Here is a 26,335-nt window from a genome sequence, read left to right as displayed (position 1 = left end):
CACCTAACGCGTTCCTGATGGCTTTAAATCTCACTTAGATTTACTGCATGCTCACAGAAATGGATGGCCCTTTCTATTTGGGTACATTCACTAACAGTCATGTTACTGACCTGATGCCTGGTTAAACTACTTTCCACATCTTTGTGTTTGTTGGGATTACACAATATTCCAGTTTCTTATTATCCTGGCACTGTTTTGAAATACTCTTTCTGGTATAAAATTCAATATTAACATGTAGACATTCTCAGATGTGTTGTTTTTGTACAATTTGATTTACCGGTAAATAAATCCGACCTGTGATCATATTCTCTTTACCTTGTCTGATACGCTCCATCTGGTCATGAGCTGTTACCATCAGTTCTTAAAGGAGTGTTTGTGCTGCCAGGATAGTTTGAGAGCCAGTGCAGAGAACATGTTTCTCTCAGGATGTGGTGATAAATATGCTTAATATTTCATAACAGTACTTGTTTTTGAATCCATTTGGCAGCAGGTAAAGCCTCATCTCTGCCTTTCAGTTTCTAATCAGCTTGATTTTGCCAGAGGCCTCACAAACAATTTGGGTTGGATCAAACAGTGTCACTGTGTTTGTTCTCCAACAGAAAGCAGACATAGCAGTCGCTCCCCTCACCATCACTCTTGTTCGTGAAGAAGTGATCGATTTCTCCAAGCCCTTCATGTCTTTGGGGATCTCCATCATGATCAAGAAGCCACAGAAATCAAAACCAGGAGTCTTCTCCTTCCTGGACCCTCTGGCCTATGAGATCTGGATGTGCATTGTGTTTGCCTACATTGGAGTTAGTGTGGTTCTCTTTCTGGTGAGTGAGCCTGTCAATAAGCACTGATCTGCTCTATTCTCTGTTTCTCGGTGTGTTTACACAGTCGTGGTCAAAGTAGACACACAGACAATTCTATACTCACTCATTTTGTAATGGATGATGTTTCTAAGAAAAAATCTGAGGCGTGTGTTTGATTTCTTCATATTTTTGAAGAATAATTGTCTGCTTCTCCACGGTAAAGTAAGCTGCTCTGCAGGGTTTGCGAATGGTCAGATTCTGCAAACTCTGTCCCTTTTATGTGAGCGCGCATTGATCCCAATGGGATAAACCTTGGTTGAATTACTAAGTTGATAAGGAGCTTTGTAGTAGTGCTTATTAAGGATTGTAGATGTCTTGGTTTGTCAATCCAGTTAACAGAGAGAAATCCCAGATATGTTAAGCCTGCTTCATGGTATAGGCCTGAGATGCTTCAGACGTCTGGATTCTAAACTTTTTTCAGTGTTACATCATAATGGAAAACCAAAGATACTGTTGTTGTTATATATGATGTTATGGTGTTCTTGTGGATGAAATGCAGATTAATGTTTAGATTTATCTTAAGAAGGAGCTTTACTGGATGCATCCATCCTGTTTTTAGACTTGTGTTTACTCTCTGCACCATGTGCTTCTTCTTATCTTCTTGGGCTAAGAAAAGACTCACTGCGCCACCTTGTGGCTCATTTTTTTAGCTTCTTCGACCCATTGTCCAGATGAGATAATTGTAAATATGCTTGTATCCAAGCACACATTCACACTGTCTTTCCTCAAAAAGATCCACCATATATGCTCTTTCCCAAGTTCTGTTGTTCTCTTTGTTCCCTTCGCTGGTCACACATGCGCAATACTGCTCAACCCGGCCGCCACAGGTCATCAGTGGTATTACACTGCTGTGCATCTGCAATCTTCATAGAATCGTACCAGATTGCAAGTGATGAATGCAGAAGACTGAAAGAAGGCTGATGATATTGAAGATATTGATGAATTTGTGATGATATTTTTGCTTTAGTTTGTGCAATTACATATGAAGCCATATGTTTGTATATGACGAGACATGCTAATGCTGCACTGCTATAGGTGTCCAGGTTCAGCCCCTATGAGTGGACACTGGAAGAGCCGGAAGATGGAGCTTTGCCCCTGACAACAGAGTCTACCAATGAATTTGGCATCTTCAACTCCCTTTGGTTTTCACTGGGTGCTTTCATGAGACAGGGTTGCGATATATCACCAAGGTTAGTAATGCAGGTTAATTGTTGTTTCTGTTCACTCCAGATTGTTTTAACACTGTTACGGTTGCCTAGATGTTACACAGGGGAGTCAAACGTGTTCAGGTTACAGCCCAATTTATTTGGGAGAGTATGAAGAGTAAAAAATACCATATCATATCGTTTGAGTTACAACTCAAAACATAAATCATCCTTTTAGTATTGTAAGCGTTTAAAGCACATATAATTTGTATAGCTTCAAGAAAATAAATGTGTAATGGAAGCCATGGGACTGCATTAAAAGCTGATATTGTGCATGTGTGTGTGGGTGTGTGCAGGTCTCTTTCTGGACGTATAGTGGGGGGGGTGTGGTGGTTTTTCACTCTGATCATCATCTCGTCATACACTGCCAACCTGGCTGCCTTCCTGACTGTGGAGAGAATGGTTTCACCCATCGAGAGTGCTGAAGATCTGGCCAAACAGACAGAAATAGCCTACGGGACACTGGACTCTGGATCCACCAAAGAGTTCTTCAGGGTATGGAGTTCCTCTGGGACTCGTTAACATGTTTGGTGTTGTTTGAGGCCTCAAGTCTGCATGGGACCTGGATACATTTCTTAATATGCATGCTTATAGTCTTTCAGGACCTCTAGCTATAGTATGCCAGATATGTTGGACATCAGTTGCAGCACTCACTGCAGTGTCTAGTCGGTCCTCAGCCCAGTGTAAAGGCTGCTCATAGTTGACGGTTCATGCCTCTTTATAGCTCTGAAAGATGTTCCTCTGGTTTCTGGTCTGGTTACGCAGCTACAGCCTCAGTTACTGTAACCTTCACTAGGAACTGCATTGACATTCTAATGATATATCTAGAATGTAGTCTGCATGCTAAATAGGTTTAGAAAACAATACCTCCACACTATCAAGTGTTTACAAGAGGAGCTCAGACAAAACAAGAGGATTTTGTTATTTGCTAAGGTTTTTTTTGAGGACATAATTGTTTCAAAAAGCTTTACCTTGCTTTCCATTTATTGTTCCATCTACCAGTGTTGCCACTGACTGCTTTGTCATTTTGTGTTAAACTGAGGACACTAAATTCACTCACTACACCACCTTGTGGTGTAAAGTGGTATTACAAGATTGCAAAAGCTAGGTGATTGGTTAGCATGCTAACTGCAGTGCGTAGTGTAACTCAACAAGACGCTGAAATCATGTTTTTATATCGATTTTTTATTTTGTGTTTTCAATAAAAATGCTTCAAATTCTACCCTAGAATATATACGTAGTACATAGTACACTGTGTAACCCTCAACAGCACGTCTTGCTTCAGCATAATATACATGCCTACAGCACTGGAATATATTCACTAGTGTTGAAAGGCAGAAAACAATCATGGCTTTGAATCTGAGCTTGGCCTTTTGTGTGGAGTTTGCATGTTCTCCCTGTGCATTTATGAGATTTCTCTGTAAACTGTGTTTTCTCTCACAGTCCAAAATGTCTATGGCTGATCACTTGTTGACTTATAATAGGCAATAGACGTGAATGTGATTGTGTGTGGTTGTGTGCTATGCTCATAGTCGGTTCAAATTGGTTCCAGAACCTTGCAACCTTGAACTGGAGAAAACGCTCTAGAAGATGGATGAAATGTAACTCAGATGCACAAACTAAGAACTACATCATGACATGTGTTGATCTATTTTCCAGCGCTCTAAAATCGCCTTGTTTGACAAGATGTGGCAGTACATGAAGTCGGCAGAACCCTCCGTCTTCGTCAAGAAGACGTCCGAGGGCGTCCTGCGTGTGAGGAAGTCCAAAGGAAAGTATGCCTACTTGCTGGAGTCCACCATGAACGAGTACATCGAGCAGAGGAAACCCTGCGACACCATGAAAGTGGGGGGAAACCTGGACTCCAAAGGCTACGGCATCGCCACCCCCAAAGGATCCCCATTAAGGTGGGTGGATCAGTATAACAATGCTAGCCAACCTGCACTGCCATGTGCCATTCACACTACTAACCTGCTGCCTAGCATACTGTCCCTCTCCCCATTAGCACACTTCTTATCTTCCACACGTTGGTAACTGCTTTGTGCTTCGGCGAGTGGATTCGGACCTCCTCTCACTCGGTGCTCCGAAGCCACAGATCGGGATACGCTGGCCGACCACCTGCGACAGCACTCAGGTGGTCGCCAGTCAGTGAAAACAGCCCATCATGGGGAGCGTGTAGTCCCGTCCCAAGCCTCAGTGCCAGTTGGGTGTTGCAGTATGCGAGTGTGATGAATGGTTCATGGCGGCTTATTCGTTGTTATAATAATCCACCTACCCTGATGACATCATCTTCTTGGTTTGTATTTTCTCCATGGTTACCACCTCTGACCAATGGCTAGTGGTGGTTGCCGTGACGATTGGGGGAGGGAGTCTTGAATTGATTTCAGGTCTTAAAGATTACTTGTCAGATAATTGTCAGGATGCATCGTATTCATGGTAGTGTTGGTATTATGTAGTCTCTTTACGTCTAAAAAAGAGATATCATGATACAAGGATGGCTGTGAAACATTCTTGGCCATCTCTTTTTTTAAAGTTATAGTCACGTTTTTTTCTAGTGAGGAGTATTTATCTCCAGGTTTCTCTACAAATGTAACGACCTGGCTCTTTAAGACCTGGATCAAGGGATTGTTATTGTTATTTTGTGATTTAAAGTGTATTTATGACTGTGTCCGTTTGTGTGTGTGTGTGTGTGTGTGTGTGTGTGTGTGTGTGTGTGTGTGTGTGTGTGTGTGTGTGTGTGTGTGTGTGTGTGTGTGTGTGTGTGTGTGTGTGTGTGTGTGTGTGTGTGTGTGTGTGTGTGTGTGTGTGTGTGTGTGTGTGCGTATATGTTCAAAGCTGTTAGTCACCAAGTTTGTATCTCATTTCTGTGTCTTTCCAGCGCTCTGCAGATGGCTTTGTGCTTTTGTTTGCCCTGTTCTCTCTCTCTCTCTCTCTCTCTCTCTCTCTCTCTCTCTCTCTCTCTCTCTCTCTTTTTCTCCCTCTTTGTGTTGCTGTATTTGTCATTTGACTGAAAGTTCACTTTATCCTGCAGAATCTGTTTAATCCTGTTTGCAGTATGTTTGTTAAATTTGCCATTAAAGCTGCATTAAGTAATATTTAAACAAAACGGTGACACTAATTGATAACAAGTCCTTAATACCCACTAATGTGGACTCGTGAGTGTGAAATGAGCAAACATGAAGGGCAGCTGTTACTATTTCACTAAACTTCACATGTAACTTCAGCCAATATCCAGATTATGGAGCATCTTCCTCCAGTAATCAATGTAACTTTCATTGAACAGTGCTGACAGCTCAAGACAGGCTCAACTGCTTAACAAAAGTTACTCTCACAAGTATCCATTTAATTTTTACTTGCAGTAACTTTAAAATGAACTCTTAGAACTTAGAAAAATAAACAAATAATATTATCTTGTAAATGTAAATGGTTACACATCAGCAGTATTCCTAATTTAGTTCACTAATGTATATAACATCATAGGTCTGCATTATAAATCTTTAAAACTTGCTCAGAGGCGAACTGCTTCAATTTTATTCTTTGCAATCACTCAGAGGAAAGATAAAATCTCAGGAAGAGATCTTAAATTGACAAAAAGTTTGTCGAATTACAAGCTCTAGGCAACTTTAAAAAAAAAAAATTATAATATATTGAAGGAGAGGATATTTCCCAGAACATTTTTCACTGTCCAAAGTTCTTTATTGAAGTAAAAAATATTGCTTAATGCAGCTTTAAGTTAAACATTTGATACATCTACTGTATGGTTGCTTTTGTTCTATATAGTCATGGTAGAACCAGAGACATATATCAGTTTCTACAACTTTAAAAAACAGGCTTAATTTGAACCTAAGTACAATTTGAATGATTAAAAAAAAAGCAGTCCTCCTTCTCATGTCTCTGCTCCTAGCATGATCGTACAGTTTATTCCCCTTTTACAATCCAAGCAAATGATCCTTGACATGTTTGTCAGTGGTGGGCTCAGTTCAGACTCTGAAAGGAAAATGTACTACTTTTCGGGGAAATTGGCAATATTCATATTGTAATAATGAAAACTGGGATCAAATCTGTTGCATTCATCACGACTGACTAAAATCTGAGGTGAACTGAGCCCACACTTGTTGATGAGTTACATTTTTACATCACATAACATACAGAATTCTTTAGAGGACATTACCCCCATTAACCATGACATGACACATCAGGTTGATTTGATGTTTCCTCCACACACAAAAGAACCAAACACCCCACAACACATTAGCAACTGTTCCACCACCTTCTCATCCTGCCATTACATCATTGCCCTTGCTGCTGGATTGACTCCGTTTCCTTTCCAAGAGTTAACCTACAAATCTATGATATCGATAAATGTAGCATACGTATTTCAATGACTCCTGGGACGAGAAGGACCCACAAAGACAAAGCACTTGTATTAGCTTCAACTGATTTTTAGCTCAAGTTACAGATTGTAACTGTAAGTATTTCCACCATAAAGAGAAGGTCTTCATCAGGCTGCATACTCTAAATAGTAGCAAGCAACTAAAGCTCTTACATCAAACTAAAACATATGGCCTGCATAAACAACCCCAGTTACAAACAACACGGGACAATGTAAACAGAAAGAAATTAGGTCCATATCATTCAAATCCAAGATAGTACAAAACCAAAGTTTTAAATATTTAGAACTTAATGCAAGCAACTAAAAAAGTTGGGACAAGTGCATGTTTACCACTGTGCGTCAGAAGTAACCATAATAAATCAAAACTTGTGTTTCATAAATTGGTGAAAGTTTTCAGTAGAAGAAAGGCAGCATTCCAAGTTATTTTACTAATGGCATGTTCACACCAGCCCAGTTTGATCCAGACTAGAGTTCATTTGAGGGACTTTCAGAGAAAGTCCACTTCATCTAGGCCGGTGTGAACGCTCCCCTGGACTCTAATCCAGATCAGGGAAGTGAACTATGGTCCACTTTAAAACGTGGGTCTTGGTTCACATGCAAATGAACTGAGTTCCGTATCATGGACAGTGTGAACGCATCAGGGACTATCAGCAGACTTTCCATCTGACGGAGCTAGAGGACGTGACGTAGGGCGCAGTGCATTCTGGGTAGTAAACTAACAAAGCTAACAGGGCAAATCCAAACAAGCAGACGCAGAAAGATAAATTTGGGAAATATCTTGTGGACAGATGTGAAGTAGTGAGGAAGTGGTAGTGAGGAAGACTCTCATTGATATTTGTCAATCTGTTGCAGGAAAATACGTCATACATAAACGTCATCACTGCACACTGTAATTCAATTTAGGAGAATGCACTGGTCTGAGTTATACAGTCTGTAAACTTTCCAATTTTCCCCCAAAAAACTATGGAAAAGAACATGGACGTCCTGCCTGGAGGTCTCCACAGCCTTATAGTGGGCTGAACAGAGGATACAATCCAGCGCAAACTGGATGACTCATAACTGCGCGACCAGGCCATTTGGCAGAAGTGACGTAGAGGTAGCAACACAATCCACAACACAACACAAAGTGGTTAGCCTGAAAAGCATGATACAAACAAGTGTAAATAGTCTGCGTCAGTACTGTTCACTTGTGATTGGATCACCAGAAATACCTGTTAACACCAGGTGTAAACAGGCCCTGAAATGCACGATTGGCTTAAGTGCAGTTGGGAGTTTTTCCAGGCATCTAGACATTTCCCAGATTCCCCGACTCATCCTCTAGACTCTCCAGATAATATCATCATGTGTTTGTTTTTTTATAGAGAAAACTGTAATCTTGAGTGTTAAACCTTCCACCAAATAGCCCAGTTAGTCTAGGGATATGTGTGTTGCATGACTTTTTTTCTTGCACTTGTCTCAACTTTTCACAAATATGTTGCTAAGATCAACTTCAGTGCTAATATGTACTTTTTAAGTACAATTTGTTTCTTTTTAATACATTAGTGTTTTGTAGATTAGATATACTGTATAAAAGCCTTTTACTGTACTAAATTGTGAAGGAAAGCACTTAATGACGGAGAAGAGTTGCTCAGCAACATAAATTAAAATACTTTCAATAGGAAAATATGTGAGCAAGCACTGGCAAGTGTCTGACTTCGCTACTGTGCTGGTCATGTGGGACAAATCAAGAGTAATTTCAGAACTAGCACAAGTTAAGATGCTTCAAATCTCTTGAGATGTTTAAAAAGCGCTCTGATATGAGGCATAGTGAAACACACTGCTAAGTGATCATGGAGATGGAAGACAACCAACAAGGCTTTATGTCAGACTGCTAAACATCTGCTTCATTAAATAAGATGCAGACTCGTCTTCCTGCTCTTTTAATGGACACTCCCAGTTACTCTTGATGTAATCACACAATCATTTGCCCCCATCCAGACTATTACACCAATCTGAAGGTAATAGCCTCATCTTCACCAGCAGCTGATTCATCCTGGAGGGGATTTACTGAGCGGAGGTTCACTGGATCCTAGTGTTTACATCAGAGTTTAATGAATAGTGGCAGCAGAGTGCAATGTAGGCCAGGTAGTTCTGGCTGTAATGGAACTGATGAGCTATATTTATATGTTCATGTGGCTGGGCTTTGATAGCATTCCATAAAATGTGGTTCCAGTAGTGGAATCTTTTCAAATGTCTCATCGAATCTCTTTTTGAGTTTAACATCTGTAAATGAACTGAAAGGCGTTATAATTCTGCCCTGGAGATGTGAGAGGGAGTCTATTAAAAAACACTTTGCGTGATAATAAAGTCCGTCGAGCAGCTCAAGGACTTTATTTATGAATATTGCGGTCAAAAACTATGGCTTTTGGTGAATGTTTTTCACATGAATTGTCATAACAAGCAGTCTCAACGCTGCAAATCACAAAACCAGCTGAAATAGTTTCAGCTCTTTTCTTCAGTAGTTTAATCAACTTCATGATTTGGGCTCCAATATGTTTGCATCAACAAAGAAGGTACGTGTATTTCTATTAGTTTTCAAGCAGGGGAAAATGTATATGAGCCATCTGTTGTGGAAACACAACATAGCTTCAGTTTTGGTTCTTGCTTCAGGCCAAACTTAAAAAAAAAAAAAGGAATTGACAAATGTCATTTGCTTCAGCAATGGTAAATTATGAGCTGTTTTCTTACATACCACCCCAGTATTGCAAGGAGTCCATCACTGCAAAGCATAAGAGAACTATTAGAAGTGTTTTTTTATGGGTATCCATGCAAAGTCACTGAATGTGATCGAGTTACAGTATATATAAAAAAAACAAAAACCTGTGGTCTGTCTTGTTGACGCATTTTATATGAAAGTTCATTTGAATATTGTTGAGTTGCAAATATTGCAGTTTTTCAGACAGACTGATGTTCCTAGTTTAACAATTAAATAAAGATAGTTTTACAAACTGCTTTATCTAAATGCTTGAAGTTCTAACTATTTCAAAATATTAGATATTTAAAAACTGTGCACATTGTTTCATTCTGTGACTGTTTACATTCTGGACAGTTTTTGTCACAATTTAAACATCTGTTAAGTCAATTTGACCATGCAGAGCTTATAGAAAGCCACTTTCTAAAGAAAGTCATGGAGAACAACTTGGGTTTCGCGTTTCTAAGGGTAGCACAGGATTAATAGACTGTTGAGGTTCCCAACATCCCAAACTTCTTCTGAGGCGTGAAGTGTTACCAGGAGTACGTGGTGGATACTGGCGGGAGGTGGTCAAAGTTAGAGTTGCACATGTCAAAGGTAATCATTGATTGATGAAAATAATGGCAGCTTATTCAATAACAACAAGATGTCTAATTTTATTCAATAGTTGCGTATTTGATTTTTCACCTGGAGATAAACTCAGTAATACAGCGAGTCATTTTAGTTCATTTAATTGAGTTGTTTTTTGTTTTTGTTTTTTTGTACTGCAAACAGTGTGCTCAAATTGTCTGTAAAAAACATTGATATACAGATTTTTTTGAATTTGTTGTCATGCTGGGAAATATAGGAAAGGGGCCTCTTTGGTGCCTGTATCAGGTCTATAGTGTAGAGCAGACAGGAAGCTGCCCAGTGTTTTTGTATTGAAGGCTCCTTCTAGGTGAAAGCGGCCGATTCCTCCAGCATTTGGCCTCACTGTGAATGTTTCGGAGATGGATGTAGGGAATCACAGCCTTTAACGGGGAGGTTCCATCAGTGGGAACCTCTGGAGTCTAAAGTATTGTGTTTTTTTTTTTTTAGTAAAGTGTAAGACAGAAGTGATTCGATGAGACATTTGTCATTTTTGACAAACTCCAAGCAGCTACCAGAGCCCAGTGCCTGCTGATCTACAAGTTCATGTGAGACTTGTAAATATGTCAGCTCTCACAGTTCCATGTGTGTTGTGCAGACCGAGCATAGATATTATCGCATGTTAACGCTCTGGAAACAGAAGCCCACAGACAGAGACGCCTTGCGGCTGCTTGCATTGTGTTGATGTTGAGACGTGAGGCTGCTAACGTGCTCACCAGCAGGACGACTGACTCTGACCACGCCTGAACTGCTAACAGCCACTGTGTTCATGTAGAAATGCGGTGAACCTGGCGGTGTTAAAGTTGAACGAGCAGGGGCTGCTGGACAAACTGAAAAACAAGTGGTGGTATGACAAGGGAGAATGCGGCAGCGGAGGAGGGGAGAGCAAGGTTAATACACACACACACGCGCACACACACACACACACACACACGCACACACACCCACACAAACACATACGTAGAACACAAAGGTCAAACTGAGCTCTGAAATGTGAAAAATGTCAAGAAGCAGCACAGTTACAACGCCGCATGTGAGCACAGAAACTAGCAGTGTTAATGCCCAACTCACACACACACAAACACACACACACACACACACACACACACACACACACACACTGTAGATCGAGAAGAGGCTGGTGAACACTGTGAGCAGGTAGCGTTGTAACCTGTGCTGCTTCTTCCCGATGTGTTGCCCCCTGTTTGGTTGAGGTCAGGGTTAGGGCAGATTTAAGGGCCAGACCAGGGTCAGGTGACCTCACACCAGATAGCAGCAACAGTGCAGGAGAAGAGCTGCGGATAAAGAGTTTGTCCAAACTCTGTTTATCTGTGGCTCTGGCCTGAAGGAATACTGCTGCTGACAAAGCAGAACGGCTTTTCACTGAAGCGCCTCTCACTCTCTGTCTCAGAGGCCAAACACAGGGACCCTGACTGGACAGACTGGACAGACTACAGAGTCTGTGCAGAACTCCGTAAACTGAATTTGGTCTCATTCCTAAAAACCCACTTTAACTTTCAGTTTTAATGTAGAATATTAATGGCGGATGAAGCAAAGAGTCACTGGCCGTCCCTTTCTTGGTCGCTGGGCCAGAGTGTGAGAACCGCTGCCTCATTAATAACATAAGATAACATTGATAATGATGTTATTTATGTTATTCCCATTGAAGAGTGCCAGTAAACCTTGCCGTATTGAAACTGAATGAGCAAGGGACCCTAGACAAGATGAAAAACAAGTGGTGGTACGATAAAGGAGAGTGTGGCTTCAAGGACTCCACCAATAAGGTTAGTTTTATGTCTGTGGGTGAATTCAACACACTGTCTGTTCATACATTTAGCTTTGGCACGGTAAGCTTATGCAGCAGGGCTCATACACGCTAGTTTATGTCACGTCCTGGTGGAAAACACACCGCAGTGTCCTGAGGACAGACCAGCTCACTCAGGTCTTTTCTTATAATGTCTGTTGGATTGTCACTTGTGTCAGTCCGTCTGTCTACATGTTTGTCTGTCAGAAGCTTACTCAAAACTGTTTAATCAAAGTCAATTAAGGCAAAGAAATGGAGACTAAAGTGTGGCAAAGTGACTAACCTCCAAGAAAATGGATGTTTTTTTGACCCATGTAGAGAATCTCTGTAATAAGTGACACAATGAAAAATGACATTTATTTTTTTAGGATTAAGACCCATTAAAAAACCAAATAGTTTCAAGTGAAAGGTGAGAAAAGTGCCGCGATGTTTTAACGTTAAGTTATTAATAGATGAAGCATGTGTTGTTTTCAAAGGAGTGCAACACAAAACACATACAGCACATCACAAAAACACAAAATAGACATATAGAGCATAAACGTAATTAATCAAGTTCTTAGAGGAACAGGAAAGTGGAAAGAAGATAAATTGATGGACTTCAGTTTGGTTGTAGGTATAATTAATGTCGCATTCAATCCAACATCAGTTGAGCACAAGTGTTTGATGATCTTTGTAAGCTCTTTAGTTAAAGTTTGTTTTCAAATTTTAAGCTCCATTAATATCATTAGTGTGTTAATTACACAGGAAATTTTGTATTGCACTGATGTAAGCTATAAAGCCTGTGTCATGTAATGTTTTAACTACCAGATGTGTACGAGAGGCCAATCCAGCATGGAAGTAAGAAGCCTGGTTCACTCTGATATGCAACATCACGTTAATGTTGCACTGTTGGTCTCAGCGCTGATTAATGAGACGGATCAGAACACTGGTACATTGTTTATACTTCTGCAACAACATGTCAGTTAATAAATAAACTGCAAACCTCTGCCTTGCCTTTGCAGACCTTAGGTTATAGAGAGCTTTCAGTTTTTGCATAGCTAATGCGTATAATAAGAAGCAAAAAAAACAACTCCTAAAGGCCTTGCAATGCTTTGTAAACTACACAACATCCGGCCTGATTTAGTAAAATCCAAATAAATCCTTCTAAATTGCATCCTCATGCAAATGTATTGGGCTTTTGGTTTACATGCATTTTGCAGGTGATCATCTAAGAATAACAAGATGAGTAACATCACGCGCAAACAGTAGTTTTCAAATGAATGTGCAGAAAATGTTTGTTTTCTTCAGTTTGCAGTAGATCGAATGGATGGAGTGCTGAGCCGCCACAAGCACAAAATAAAATGTGATAGTACGGAGTCAGAGGAAGTTATTGAACATGTCCAAGTGTTACAGCAAATCAATCTGAATTTTAAAAATGCAGGGGAGGACATAATCTGCTGCAAAGTCGATATAGTGGGGAAAAGACCCAAGAAGACGTATGTAAATAAGATTGGCCAGTTGAGGAAATGCATCTCACCCATATATAACAGCAGCTTCGCCACTGAAGGCCGAGCTGATTTATACCTCCTTTTTAATAATGGAGACAATCATAAACAAGCAGATTACTTTACAAAATAAACTCCTTCCAGTGTCTCGTGAATCTGTCGGATGTGATCCTCACTGCGTTCTGTTAGTCCATCAACTTCCTCATGTTTGCACAAAATATCAAGTTTGTGCCCATTTTTACTTGCACAGACTTTTAGCAGAAGAGTCACCCAAAGTGTTAGTGTTCCACCTAAAAACAAAAGTATTCATTGCTGTTCTGGAATCTCATCTCTAAGTGACCGCAGAGTGCATCCTTGAAACACGTTGATGTAGGCAGGATGTTTTAAATGTGTTTAAATGTGTTTAAATGTGCTCCGTCAGCTCGCCTGTGTCTGTGTTGTCTTTAGATCATCTCTGTTTAGTCTGAGCTCAGGTCAGATGAGTCTGAGGACAAATATCTTATTGCCTTACAGTTTCAAAGTTGTTTAGCTATTAAATAAAGACTACACTAACACTGTGTGTTTGTGTGTATGCGTGTGTGTGCATGTCATTTGATTTAGGATTTTGTCCAAAATCCATGTCTGAGGAATTCTGTGTTGTGGAGGTATTTAGGAAAGTCTTCATGTTTTTTTAGTTAAAGGACGGTGACGTGATATTTTTTTGTCTTTCTTTAACCTGCTGTTTGAAGCTAAATTGTATATCCTTAATCTGTTGGTCACATAGCCAACTCAGCACTATTCAAGAAAATCAATTTCCAACACACACATTGTGTTAACTGCATATATCAAAAGGAAAAAACATCAACTTCCCGGAACCAAGCTAATGCTAACTGTATAAGTGTCAAGTTCAGCGATCCAGTTAACTCAAGTTCTACTTGTAAGCTTGTGGACATGGAAGAACTCCAGAGATTGATTTTAGTTGAAGCAGTTATTGGAAACAGATTGAGAGAGACTGTCATTTCTGTACTTGGTCATATTGCATGACAGTAGCACTGTACATCAAATATAGATACCGTGAGTATTACAATATCATGTCTTCTTGTCTTTATCTATTTTTTTTTGCATCCTTAAGTTTTTCAACTTCAACAACAAAGCTGAGATTTTAGTAAAAGCAACAGAACCACACCATGCACATCACTGATGAAATACTGCAGATCCAAATATGTGAGAAATGTCTTTTAGATGTTGTCTTATTATTAGGAGTAGCTTTAGACTACGGTTGACTTTTTGGGGGGGGGGGGGGGGGGGGGTTAGATAAAACAATACATGTAGTTGATCAGCTTTAAAAGACAGCTATACTGCAATGACTGTTTGTGTGTGTATGTGTGTGTGTTTGTGTAGGAGAAGACCAGCGCTCTGTCTCTTAGTAATGTAGCAGGAGTCTTTTACATCCTGGTTGGAGGTCTGGGTCTGGCCATGATGGTGGCTCTCGTAGAGTTTTGCTACAAGAGCCGCGCTGAAGCCAAAAAAATGAAGGTACTGTATCTTTTTAAAGCCTGATTCTGGTTTTATCTCATTTTGTGTCTAAATTTTGTCGTATATTAACACACTGACATCACTGGGAAGGACGCGAGCATGTCGCCAATATTAACCTCTGCTGTTCTAGGGTGATTAGAGATGCAACAATGTGTTTTTGTAAACGCCCTGTAACTTATGACGAGCACTTTCCCTGTGTGGAGGAGCCTTGATACGGTAAACCAGTACTGTTATATACAGTATGGATTAGAAAAATCTGGAGTGTGTTTAGATAACATTGTGCATCTCTAATATACTCTCACTAAAACATGTTTGGAATGTGACTTCATGTGATGATTCATGTGATTGGTAATCAAACCAGAATACATGTGTTGTACTGTTGTATTTTCCTCCGTGTGTAATGAATATTGGTTGAGTTGAGTGTTGCATGTGAAGCAGAATTGTCGTGTGAACAAGCTCCTCTCAACACTCACATAAGAAAAACACGACATTTATTAAATAAACACAGTCAATCCTATTTTTAGTTTTAGTTTGTTTAATTCAAAAAACAGTGTAAATGTGAAAGACAGTTTATAAATAGAGTTGGGTGGTTTTAATGGCAGATATGAAACATGTAAATCAACCACTCAGTCCACGATCCGAGGCTTTGGAAATAGAAAAAAAAAGAAGAAGCAGGAAAACAAATCTGGCGAGGAGACATGAATGGATCACAAGAAGATCTCCAAGAGAATATTGAAAGACAGCAAATAGATAGTGCAACTATTAAATTGTAAAGTTTTTCAAAATATCAATCTATCATTGTTAAAAGATTCAGGGAATATGGAGAAAATACCTTCCATTAATAAAGGACAAGGCTGGAAATTAATCTGAAGTTGCTCTGATGTTTGTACCCTCAATGAGTACTGCAGACAGATTGACTGTGTCACTGCATGGCCACTAAAACCATTGTCTGTTAGCGCAGCTCATCTCCGTAGCAACAAGAGGAAGTTCAAATGCAGTGAAACCAAAGAAGACACTGTAACTGAGGAACAAAGGGATGTCATTGCCTTCTAGGAGTCTGATTTCCTTTAAAGGTTCCATATTATGCAAAATACCTTTCCTAATGGTTTTCTAAAAGTAATCTGTGTCCCCATAGTCTGTGTTTGAGGCCCCAGAAGTGATAAAAATCTCTGTTACTTGTTGCTCCACTTTTGAGTGAATGTGTGCTCATACAATGAGAATCACAGATTTTCATGATGTCATGCAAGGAAATAACTACTCCCTCTGGTAGTGATACTTACTTTGACCTTCAGGCAGGGAAACAGATTATTGATATACTGAATAAATTCAGTATAAAATGAAAAACTGTAACAGTTAGCCTTACAGTTAGCAGGAGCTAGTGTTAGCTACTCTGTAGTAACTGTAACAACACACACGACACAAATAAGTAACATTCTCACACACACATTGTTTTTAACTAACTATTCTGAAACGTCCTGCTGCAGCCGCAGAGTCTGAACTTCTTCAGGAGCTTCTCTTACTGGCTTAGATTCTGCTTCAAACTGGTTGAATCAGCATTTCCACGAGTCATAGCAATAAATTCACAATAAACATTGGCACATGGTACCAGAAAGCCTTGTATCCTCCAGGGTTGCCAGATCTGACTCCCTGTTTTCAGGTCAAACACAACGTAAAACCCACCCACCTCTAAATACCAGCCCAGATCTCAGCATCTTTAAAAAGTCATATTAAAACCATAAAGCACATCATAGACACGTAACTGCACTAAATGAACAAAGATAAAAGGAAACACAAACAGGCTGCCCAAACGGGCCCAATAGAGTGGAAATCCGCCCAATCTGGCAACACTGATTTTCTCCTTGAGACGGGCCTGGGATAGGAGTGGACACACAGACACAGACACAGAAACAGCCTGTTCTCAGTAGAACTCACTAGAGGGACGTTTAGACTGGCTGGAATTCAAGTCTACAAGGCTGGAGTTGGGGAAATACACTTTGAATACAATGTTGTTGGTCCTCTGACACCTCTGTGAAATTGTTAAAGAACTGTATAGTATGGGACCTTTAAGATGAGCTGACAGAGAGTTAAAAAGTGTTCAGAGAATAATCAATGTTGTCATTCTTATTGAAACTCATGGATGCTTTGTCCTCTGGGTTAATGTGCGTTCAACAGTGACCTTGTCACCCGAGAAGGCTCAATTTATGTTTTATCATCCAGAGTAGTTTAGTTTCTTTTCATTGCATTTACTCATAAAACCCAATATTTTCTCTTCCTTCACAGATTGTTTAACTCTTAACTCTTTACTATATTTGATACCATGCAGTTAGTAGGATGAGCAAACAGGAATGTGAAAACTTTTTAAAGACATTCAGTGAGAATGTTTAGCCTATTTACAGATTTTCTTTTCAGTCATCAGTTTTAAATACAATGTCATTTTGGTCAGTTTTACACCGTCCAACAGATTTTTATTATATCGAAATAACATTTTGTTGTGTCTTTTGAAAAATTACTCTAAAACCTGATTAATGAAAAAAGGTAGCTCTTCTGATAAGAACACCTGGGCGTTAATATTCTGCAGTTTCATATATTTTAAGGAATACTTGAGTTTTAAGCTTCAGATAGTAGTGTAAGATTTGCAAATTGTCACATTCTATTTCTAATGGATTTACTTATATATCCAGCCTGTCTAATGTTTACTTCAGGAAAGCTGCTGACTGAAAGGAATTCCTCAGAATAAATTTGAGTTAATTAGCAATAATTACTGGATCATTTAGCAAAACGCTGACTTCACACAATCCATGTTCAGCGACTAAACTAATCTGATTGGTCAGTCCCCGGTGATCTTGATGAAACAAGCCTGCGGCTTCCCACTGTAACTCAATGATCACAGGATCCTGTGAATATATATATATACATCTGGTAGAAAGAAATCTCCTCACACAGTTTGTGTTAGATTTTACTTCCACCGGTTTAATAATCAGCATGTTTTTCCAGCTCTGCAACATAAAGTCATGTGAAAATATTCAATCACAGTCTAGAAAAAGTGCTTTTCCAAACATTTTACCATTGTTTCAACAGTTAAATAATATCTGTTGGTGATTGAAGAAGACTTTGAGTGTCTCAGCAGAATCATACCTTCATACAGGAAGATAGTTTCTAAAACACCTTTCAGAAGAGGAAGCGGGCTGTCAATGTGAGGAGCCAGCAGCTTTCCTCCTGTGTTGCCCTCCTCTTTCTGGATGTGGGAAAACTTGTTTGGTTTCTCTTCAGCTCGCTAAAGTTGCAGATGGTGCCTCAGCCGGAAGCTTCAAGTTCAGACTCACTTTTCACAGCTTACCGCGCCTTTCTGTCAGCCTCCAGATGGGCGGCAGCTGATCATTTAGGTATTATTTCATTAAAGTGTCCAGTGCAGACGCACACATGTAGGATCCACTCCAGGATGTTGTGTTCAAATGTCTTTGGATCTTCTTATTATTGTGCTTTATGTTGTGCTTCCTGTTGTGTGGAATATGCTAATATTTTAACATTTTTACATTTATGGCGTCATGTGCTCTGACTTTGCTGTTTTCGCTCTCTGGGTGTGTTCACACTTGGCAGGTGAGCTTCGATGAGCAGCTGCTGTGCATCATTAGTTGAATCTCGAACGCTGCCATCAAAGTCCTAAAATTAGCAGTCCGGTCCACTTCCAAATGAGGACATAAGGAGGCTCTATTATCATTCAGTCCAAAAGCAAAAGGAAATGTATTAATCACTGATGGTAAAGAAAAGCAGCGAAGGAAAAAGAGAGACGAGGACTTGCACAGGAGTTTATTGAACTTTAGTGTCATTTTATTGAACACAGTGCAGTTTACACATGTCTAAAATCATCAATCAGAAGACAGGACAGGCAAGTATATATATAATATATATATATGCATTGTATATCTTCATTAAGATATACAATGCAAGAATTCATACAGCTGTAAAGTCGTCTTTAACGAATAACTTTTCGTTCTTGATAGAAATCCTCTCATTTATGACACCAGTGCAGTTGATTTCATCACAGATCTGTCTTAATTTCTTTTAAAGTGAGGTAGGTTATGTCACTAGCTTTATGTCATGAAATAATTTACATTTCTTATCAGGGATGTTCCTGGTCAATGATATCTTCCCCAACTAAATAACCATTTTATTAAGACTAAGGAAAAGGGAAATTCTTACAAAACGGTCAAATGCTTGCTCTCTGCAGGACTCTGGAGGTTAGCTTTTTGCATTTAGCGTCCCTGCACCTCCTGTTCAGACTCAACATCTTCCAGCATCTTCTTAAAGTTAACAATACCTACATGTAACCTTGGTTTTTAAGGTTCTCGAATGAACTCTGCTGGTTTAATGAGACCACATCTCTCCATTACTCGAGCTCTTGCTGTGTACACATCGCTCTTATGTGGAGCAGAGGCTCAAAGGAGAAAGGGCAACGTTAAATATCGGACCAGATCAGGTACAAAGATGGGTGCACAGCAAGTGTACAGACCAGTCAGAGTGAGGCAGAAGCTAAAATATTATATTCACCAAAAAAAATATTCTACCTTAAAAATCTGAAAAAACTAAGCCCAGATGTAAACACACACAGGAAGCTGACAGGAAATTTGAAAGGACTGAATGGGAACAGTAGGGAAAAAGAATAAAACAAGAAATGATCTATTATTGAAACACAAATACAGAATCCTAACCATTGAAAATGTGTAGTTGGTTTAGTTTTTCAATTGAAATGGGATTTTTATTTTATTTTAACTTACTCCTCTTTAATGCCTGGAAATCACACAAGTGTGAACACAACCTCACATTAAGCAACTGCTATTATCTTCTTTTCCAACGTGCCATTGAGGCTCAAGGCTGCTCTCTCTCTCTCTCTCTCTCTCTCTCTCTTTCTCTCCTTCTGCTGTAATGCACACACATATGATTTGGCTTCTGCACTTTGCTTTCCACCTCCTTCTGTCGCTTGAATCAGTAATCGGAGCGACACACGCGGCTGCCGACTGTAACAATGACTTTATTTTTGTTGTAAAGGTGGCAGCCAACACCTTGTCGTCACCCCAGCACACAGGAAACTACACACACACTCTGTCTTCTCCTCAACACGCCCCCAACTTCAACCTGCTGTCCCCCAGCCACCAGCCAAACTACGCCACCTATAAAGAGGGCTACAACGTTTACGGCATTGAGAGCGTCAAGATCTAACACGGGTAGGAGAGCGATGATTGATGGCTAAAACTGTCCTCACCTCACAGTCATAGACAGCGTCTGACGCTTCATTCCTGATTGGTTTGATGTGACACCTTTCAACTTCAACAACAGCTGCATTCATGTTATTGGTGGCTAAGATAGTTCAGATACTCTTTAGAACACAAAACCTTGGTAGATGTTTTTGAATGAGTTATTAAACAACCAGTTTCAATGTTCCATTCATGCAGTACTGCTTTATGCATTTAGAGGTGAACTAAATGCTCATGACACCATCTGATGGTGTAATGTGGAATTACAAGACAGAACAATTTTGAGCTGATTAGCTCGCCAGCGTCAATATCTTAGTAGGACAAAACAATTCAACTATTGTACTTGAGCGGATGAGTGCTAAGCATTCTTTACCTCACAGTGAGACTTTCCCCTGGTTCAGTTCATGATTTGGAATTTTTCTATGTGGAATTTTCAAATTCTACCTGTGAGTCACTGAGCTTTATCTGGATACACAGATTTACTCCCACAGTCTGAAAATCATGCATTTGAGGCTGATTAGTGACTTGAAATTGTCCTGTTGGTCTGAATCCGCATGTGTGTGTCTTTCTTTATGTGTTTGTCCTGTGATGGACTGAGATCCGTCCAGTCTGTATCTGGTCCTCACCCATAGCCAGCAGCAATCTGCTCCACCAAAGGTCACCTTCACTTAGAAAGATCGGAAAATAAAATATATTGATGAATGGCTAGTTAGATAAGTGCTATTACCTTGACTCTTATGATGTATTCACATCATGAAATGGGTGGTGGAGAACTGAAGCCGATCCCAGCTGACCATGAGTGATCAGATCAGCATTCCATCACAGGACAAACAGAACCAGACACACACATTCATACTGTAAAACTCTCTGTTGCTGAGTTCCCAGGGTCAGATGCACATGGCCAATCCAAGCTTACAAGCTTACACACTTTATCTGTTGCTCACAGGTCTTTACTGTATTAAAATCAGTGCTGCAGTGCAGCACACTTGACTGCAAACTGGCTGGATCCGGCTGGAGCAGGCTCAGCTTCCTCTCAGTCACCCCTCCTGGTCCAGCCAGAATATATTATGATATTGCAGCTACGTAAGTGGTGCGATGTGATTAGTTAATGGGCTCCAGGATGGTGTGCCCTCCCAGATCAATCCCACAATTCTCTACTGCTGCAGCAGAGCTCAACTACGCCATCCCGAGGTAATTCAGGGCCAATAAGTAGCCTCAAAAGGATGTTTTTGGACGAGTGGGAGAAAAGTTCAATGCCCTGTGAAAACATGCAAACTCCACTCAGAGATGGACACAAAATCTCGGCTTTGTAGAAAAAACCCTACATCACCTTGATCCACAAATGTGTTGTAAATATAACACCAGGTTTGTGATTCTGAGTGAAAATCTGAGAACATTTTATTGAGTTTTGTTCAATTAAGTACAGTTTTTTTTGATAGCTCAAAAAGGCCCAATACACAAAACTACTTCAAGGGTCGAGCCACGCTCTAAAGTAGTGCAACAAAGCTCATTATATAAATAAGATGTATTCACATAATGCTTGATATTTGCTCAAGGCCAATGAGAAATCAATCACAGGTTGCGGATTGAACCTGGGCCATAGTTTGAACTGCATTACAGCAGGTCACACTAAATATATGTTCTCCACCAAGCTGAGCTTTTTAAAGAGCTCCTTTTTCAATTAATAATTTTGAAATTGTATGTTTGAGTTTGTCTGAAGGGAAACATGGAGTTAGTCACCTGAAACCACAGCTAATGGTAACTAGCTCTGGGAGCTAAGTCAAATATCCCACCTGGGACATTTTCTTTTATGAACCAGTGAAAAACTCAATGTTAGTTGACCTATGAAGCTAGAAACTCCTACATAGGAGCTCTGAGTGACCAAGGAGACCAAAGCTCTCTCCAGTCTTATCTTTACCTGCTCAATGACTCTCATTGCAAGGATAGAAAACAGCAGCAGGTGTTTAAAAATAAACATGAAGAAGGACTAAATGTTAAATGCAGCTCTTAATGTAAAGTATGATTAGTGGTCACATTGCACCAGGACCCTGCTTGTTTATTCACGGTGGTGATCAATAAAGGAGCATGTGGTGCAGCCGGCCAGCTTTGCCAGGGATGATGTGAATGCAACAGTTGTTGTAAATAAACCACCAGTAACACGAGTGTATGTTAAAGCTGTATATGACTGTGAAACTCCTTTCCTTTGGTTACTCATCACCCAGCAGCTTGCTCACCTCCCCCATGCCTTTTTCCTCTCCTCCAACACTCCGTCCTCCTGTCCTCCCCGCTGTCCTTCTTCACCCTCTCGCCTCTTCCCAATTCTTTGTTTTCTTCTGTTATCTGTTCCTGAGTGGTTTCCCCTGCTCCGTTCTGCCTTTAGAGCCAATCATCCTCTTTTATTAACCGACTCATTGGTCAGTCACTCTCATGTGTCCTAATGTCCGCTTTTTATTGAGCAGCCCCATGGTTTCATTTGAAAGATGAGACGGTTTGGACTGGTAGCAGCTTCACGAAACACTTTAAATCTAAATCTCACATGTTTTAGTACAGCATGAAAACCTGCAGTTAACTTTTTAGAAATAAACATGGGAGGTTATCGTACAGGAACCCTGACTGAAGGCCGTGTTGTGATTGGAGGTACTTCACCGAATAAAACTAAACTTGTTACTCTGAAACTCTCACTTTACTTGTGTTGTCTCTCCCAATAACGATGTCTTACAAATGTGCATAAAGCATTATAGTGTTGCTGTCAGCACCGTATGGATCAGTCTAATGACGGATTCACTCATACGATTCAGTCAGTTGGTGGAGGAAGATGTTTTATAATCTCACTGTTGGATTAAGTTACATAAATTAGTGGGACAAAGACGCTCTGTTATCTTTGTGTCAGCATGTGTTAAAAGAAAACCAGAGATGATCAACATGCAGGTAGTAGGTCTTATAAAAAAGAAGCTAATGCTAATGGTTTAAAGCCGCTATGGCTCAAGGCTAAAGCTAATCAGATATTGTGTGACGCAATTCATGTTGCTGTCAGGAGGACTGAGTTAGTTCATAATTAGGTGGTAAACGGAATTAAACATTTAAATGGTTAAGGTTACTCTACCAGAAAAAAATCTTTAAAATATACCTCCCATAAAAGGTATCACTACTGCACAAAGAATAAACGAATACATGAAAACAAATTTCCAAACCGCAGATTCCCAAATCAATCACACCAAATTCCGTATGTTTACAAACAAATCACAATTTGTATCCATACAACAAAGGCCAGAGCCTTTTTTTATTATCCAGGAAATGCTAAAGAATATGACAAATGGGCAAAAGAATGCAATACTATTACATTATTAACGTCTCACCACTGATCACTGATAGAATCATGAACACACGCTAAATTAAAAAAATGGTCAGAGAAATTATTTTGTTAAAGTCCCTGTTCGAAGAGGAGTTTTTGTTGCGTAATAATTCTATGATGCATTTTTGAAATTAATGTCATACATTAAAGTGTTTGCCAGATCTGCTGTGGATTCTACAAATAACCTGTCTTATTTGGTTTTCTCTTTCACCTGTGACAAACTTATCTAGATTATCTCAAGGTGCACAAGCCTCAGGCTCCCTGTCATCTCTGCAGCCCCACAATTGGTTGGGAATCCTTCCTCTGTTAGCATCATCATCAGTCTAGTCCAGGCCTCGAAACATTCATGACCAAAAGAGAAATGTTTTTGATTTTTCACCAAATCAAATTGGCCTGGAGTCACAAAACACATTTAACCTTTAAAAGGAGGATAACACAGCTGGTAAAGTTTCATATATACAGCAGTTTTGAAAGAAAAACTGTATCTTGTGTTGCATTTATGAAGTTTCAATTACAACTTAGGATGGTAAACATTGTATTAGATTTTCAGCCGTTTGTTGTACCAGATTTTAGAGGTTTCATCTTTCGTTTCCTGCATTTCTCATACAATTTTTACATTTTAGTATAGAATAGAATAGAATAGAATAGAATAGAATAAGATTATATTAACCAAAAAGCACACACTATTTACAGGGAGGAGTTATAGAGTCATAGAGGAAGGAAGGACATTTTAATGATTGTATCTCTTCTAAACAGTTTCACGTGTTTATTTGTTTGTTTGTTTGTTTTGTAATTATGACGCTTTTTTTACCCTTTTAGAAATTGCAGTCATTTTAGCATTTTTCCCATTTTAGTGATTGCGTCTTTTTTCTTAAACCTTTTTTTAGTGCGATGAAAGAAATTTTGAAATGACTCTGGTGTGTAAATAGAATAGAAATAAGGGTTTCAGAATGCTGATCCAGCCAAAATACTTCCTGGCACACTCTCATCTGGTTGGTCAGGAGGTCAGTTAGTTTAACTAGGAGCTGAAGCCCTTCAGGTGCCGTCGTCTATCATCAGACATGAAGTAAACTAGCAGTTCGACTGGAGTACCTGACATGCCCTGAGGATTAGTTTGACTCCGCAGCATAAAGTAGAATTACTGTTTGTGTTTATGTGAAAGAGTTGGTCAAGATCCAACCTCAGTAGATTCTAATGATGTGGTGGAAGAATCCATTTATCAGTGTTGAGGAGAGTACTGTGGACATCTGAAAAAGGGGAACTCGCTTGTCACAGTGGAACTAAAGACCTAGTTTTCTTCGATCCTGGATCAAGTTTTAGTCAACTGAAAGCTCATGCAATAGATAGCGCTTCAGATTTGTGTGTGTTTTACTTGTGATCAGTTCAGATGACACCATTAGTGAGACAACAGGCGAATTAAAAGGAGGGTTTGAAATGATCTGCTGAGAAAGATGTCATTTCTTAGATTGTTTTCTTCATGGAGGGATTGGGTGGAGACATAAAATGAGACGTGATACCAGGGAGGTGGATGTGTTTCTGAAAGAAATTGCAAGGCCTAAAAGGAGGTACAATGTAGAAAATATCTTATAATAAAGTCTGGGGGGGGGGTCATGGGTAGCCAGTTGAGGAAATGCCTCTTCCTGTAACAGCAGCATTCTTAGTACTTTTTCAACTGTATTAACAAAAACACATTTTCAGACATTTTAAATCATATTGTTTATCAGTGCAGCATGCACTCAAAGCCCAGACACAGCAGGTAGTGAGAAAAGTGTTCTTCATTGGTTCTTAGGTGAACAGGGAAGGTGGAAAACATTGTAGCAGAGGCGAGTTTGATTGAATAATGTTGAATAGGTTCAGGGTCGTCAGTCCAGGGCTGGACAGGAATCTTGGTCAGATAGAAAAAGATTCAAACCATGAGACTTGGAACAAGAAGAAAGCTGGAATGACTGGTGAAACAGCATGGGAACTGGCAACAACCCAGAGAACAGAAGGCCGACTTATAATGCAGCCACCATGTGCAGACAATCGCACACTTTAGGAACAGATGAAATACATCAGGGCAGGAGCAGCAGTCAGACACGAGGAGGGGAACCCAAGGAGCCTGAAACACGAAACAGCGTGAGATTTCAAAACAAAATAGGAAACAGACACATATGTTAATCTATTTGCTGAAACTCCTCCCCAGTGTGTCGCAGGAGCTGAAACTTTCCCACGTGTTGTTAGTAGATCAGCTTCTTTCTGTACATGCAAACCCTTCTAGGAGTAAATCAGGCCCCGCATCATGCTTCAAAAGTCAGAATGCACAAAGTGATCGAACAGTTCAAATTGATGTGTTGGAAGCAGGAAAACCTGGCAAACATGAAGAGCTGAGAGCAGCCAAGTGCATCGTCCAAACTGATGACAAGACAAATGTGTGTGAGTGAGAATCTTAATGGAGTGTTCCCTGATCTGATCAGAGCCCACTGAAACAGCTCCAGGGAGGGAGACGTTTTAAACCAGCAACAAGGTCATCAGGACTGAAACTCTTGTACAAAACCAATAAATGTAAACTTTCATTTTGATGAGAAGTGGACGCAGGCACAGCTTCATTCCACCTGCAGCTCAGTGCGGCCCGGCGGAGAAGCAGTACGATACTGAAGAATGACATAAAAATTCCTGAGATACACCACAGGTCTTCAGTCAGCACAAATAGAGACATGATATTCTACACCCTCAATAGTTTACCATCATTCACTCCTTTTAGAGGGAAAATCTTTTCATCTTTCAATAAAACTACCAAAGTATAGCGAATGCTCTCTCAAGTATTTAAAGATTCCTCCTTAACAGGAGGCCAGCGTGTCCTCCAAACCAGAGTTCATATGGACATTAATCCACTGAATCGTCTTTAATGATTTTATTTGCTGTGTCTCATCAGGAAGTGCGTCTGCCTAGAAGTGTGGCTGCAGTTCATTCATTCTCTATATGTGTTGCTGCATTTACCAGCTTAAGGAAATGTTCTCTTTATTCTCCACTTTTCTCAATCTTTTCTTTCTTCTTCTGTTTTTACCAGTGCTGTCAAACGAGTAAAATCTTTAATCAGATTAATCACAGGGTGGCTGTGAATAAATTTCTATTAATC

The 26,335-nt window shown here is 39.9% G+C and overlaps 1 protein-coding gene across 1 annotated transcript in view; it reads left to right on the top strand.

The window, feature by feature from the left end:
* The window catches only part of LOC308109794 (glutamate receptor 2-like), a gene marked incomplete at its 3' end in the record, with an annotated part of 52,725 nt that extends 32,895 nt beyond the window's left edge, over window positions 1-19,830 (top strand). The window contains exons 13-19 of the mRNA XM_080463599.1: window positions 600-815; window positions 1,890-2,044; window positions 2,356-2,554; window positions 3,719-3,966; window positions 10,586-10,700; window positions 14,479-14,613; window positions 19,660-19,830. Of these exons, the coding sequence (XP_080319725.1) occupies window positions 600-815; window positions 1,890-2,044; window positions 2,356-2,554; window positions 3,719-3,966; window positions 10,586-10,700; window positions 14,479-14,613; window positions 19,660-19,830 (1,239 nt within the window). The remainder of the gene's footprint in view (window positions 1-599; window positions 816-1,889; window positions 2,045-2,355; window positions 2,555-3,718; window positions 3,967-10,585; window positions 10,701-14,478; window positions 14,614-19,659) is intronic.
* Between the last annotated feature and the right edge of the window lie 6,505 nt (window positions 19,831-26,335).

Source organism: Lipophrys pholis (assembly GCF_963383615.2).
Source record: "Lipophrys pholis genome assembly, chromosome: 5".
Taxonomy (NCBI): Eukaryota; Metazoa; Chordata; class Actinopteri; order Blenniiformes; family Blenniidae; genus Lipophrys; species Lipophrys pholis.
This window is presented reverse-complemented; position numbering and strand designations above follow the sequence as displayed.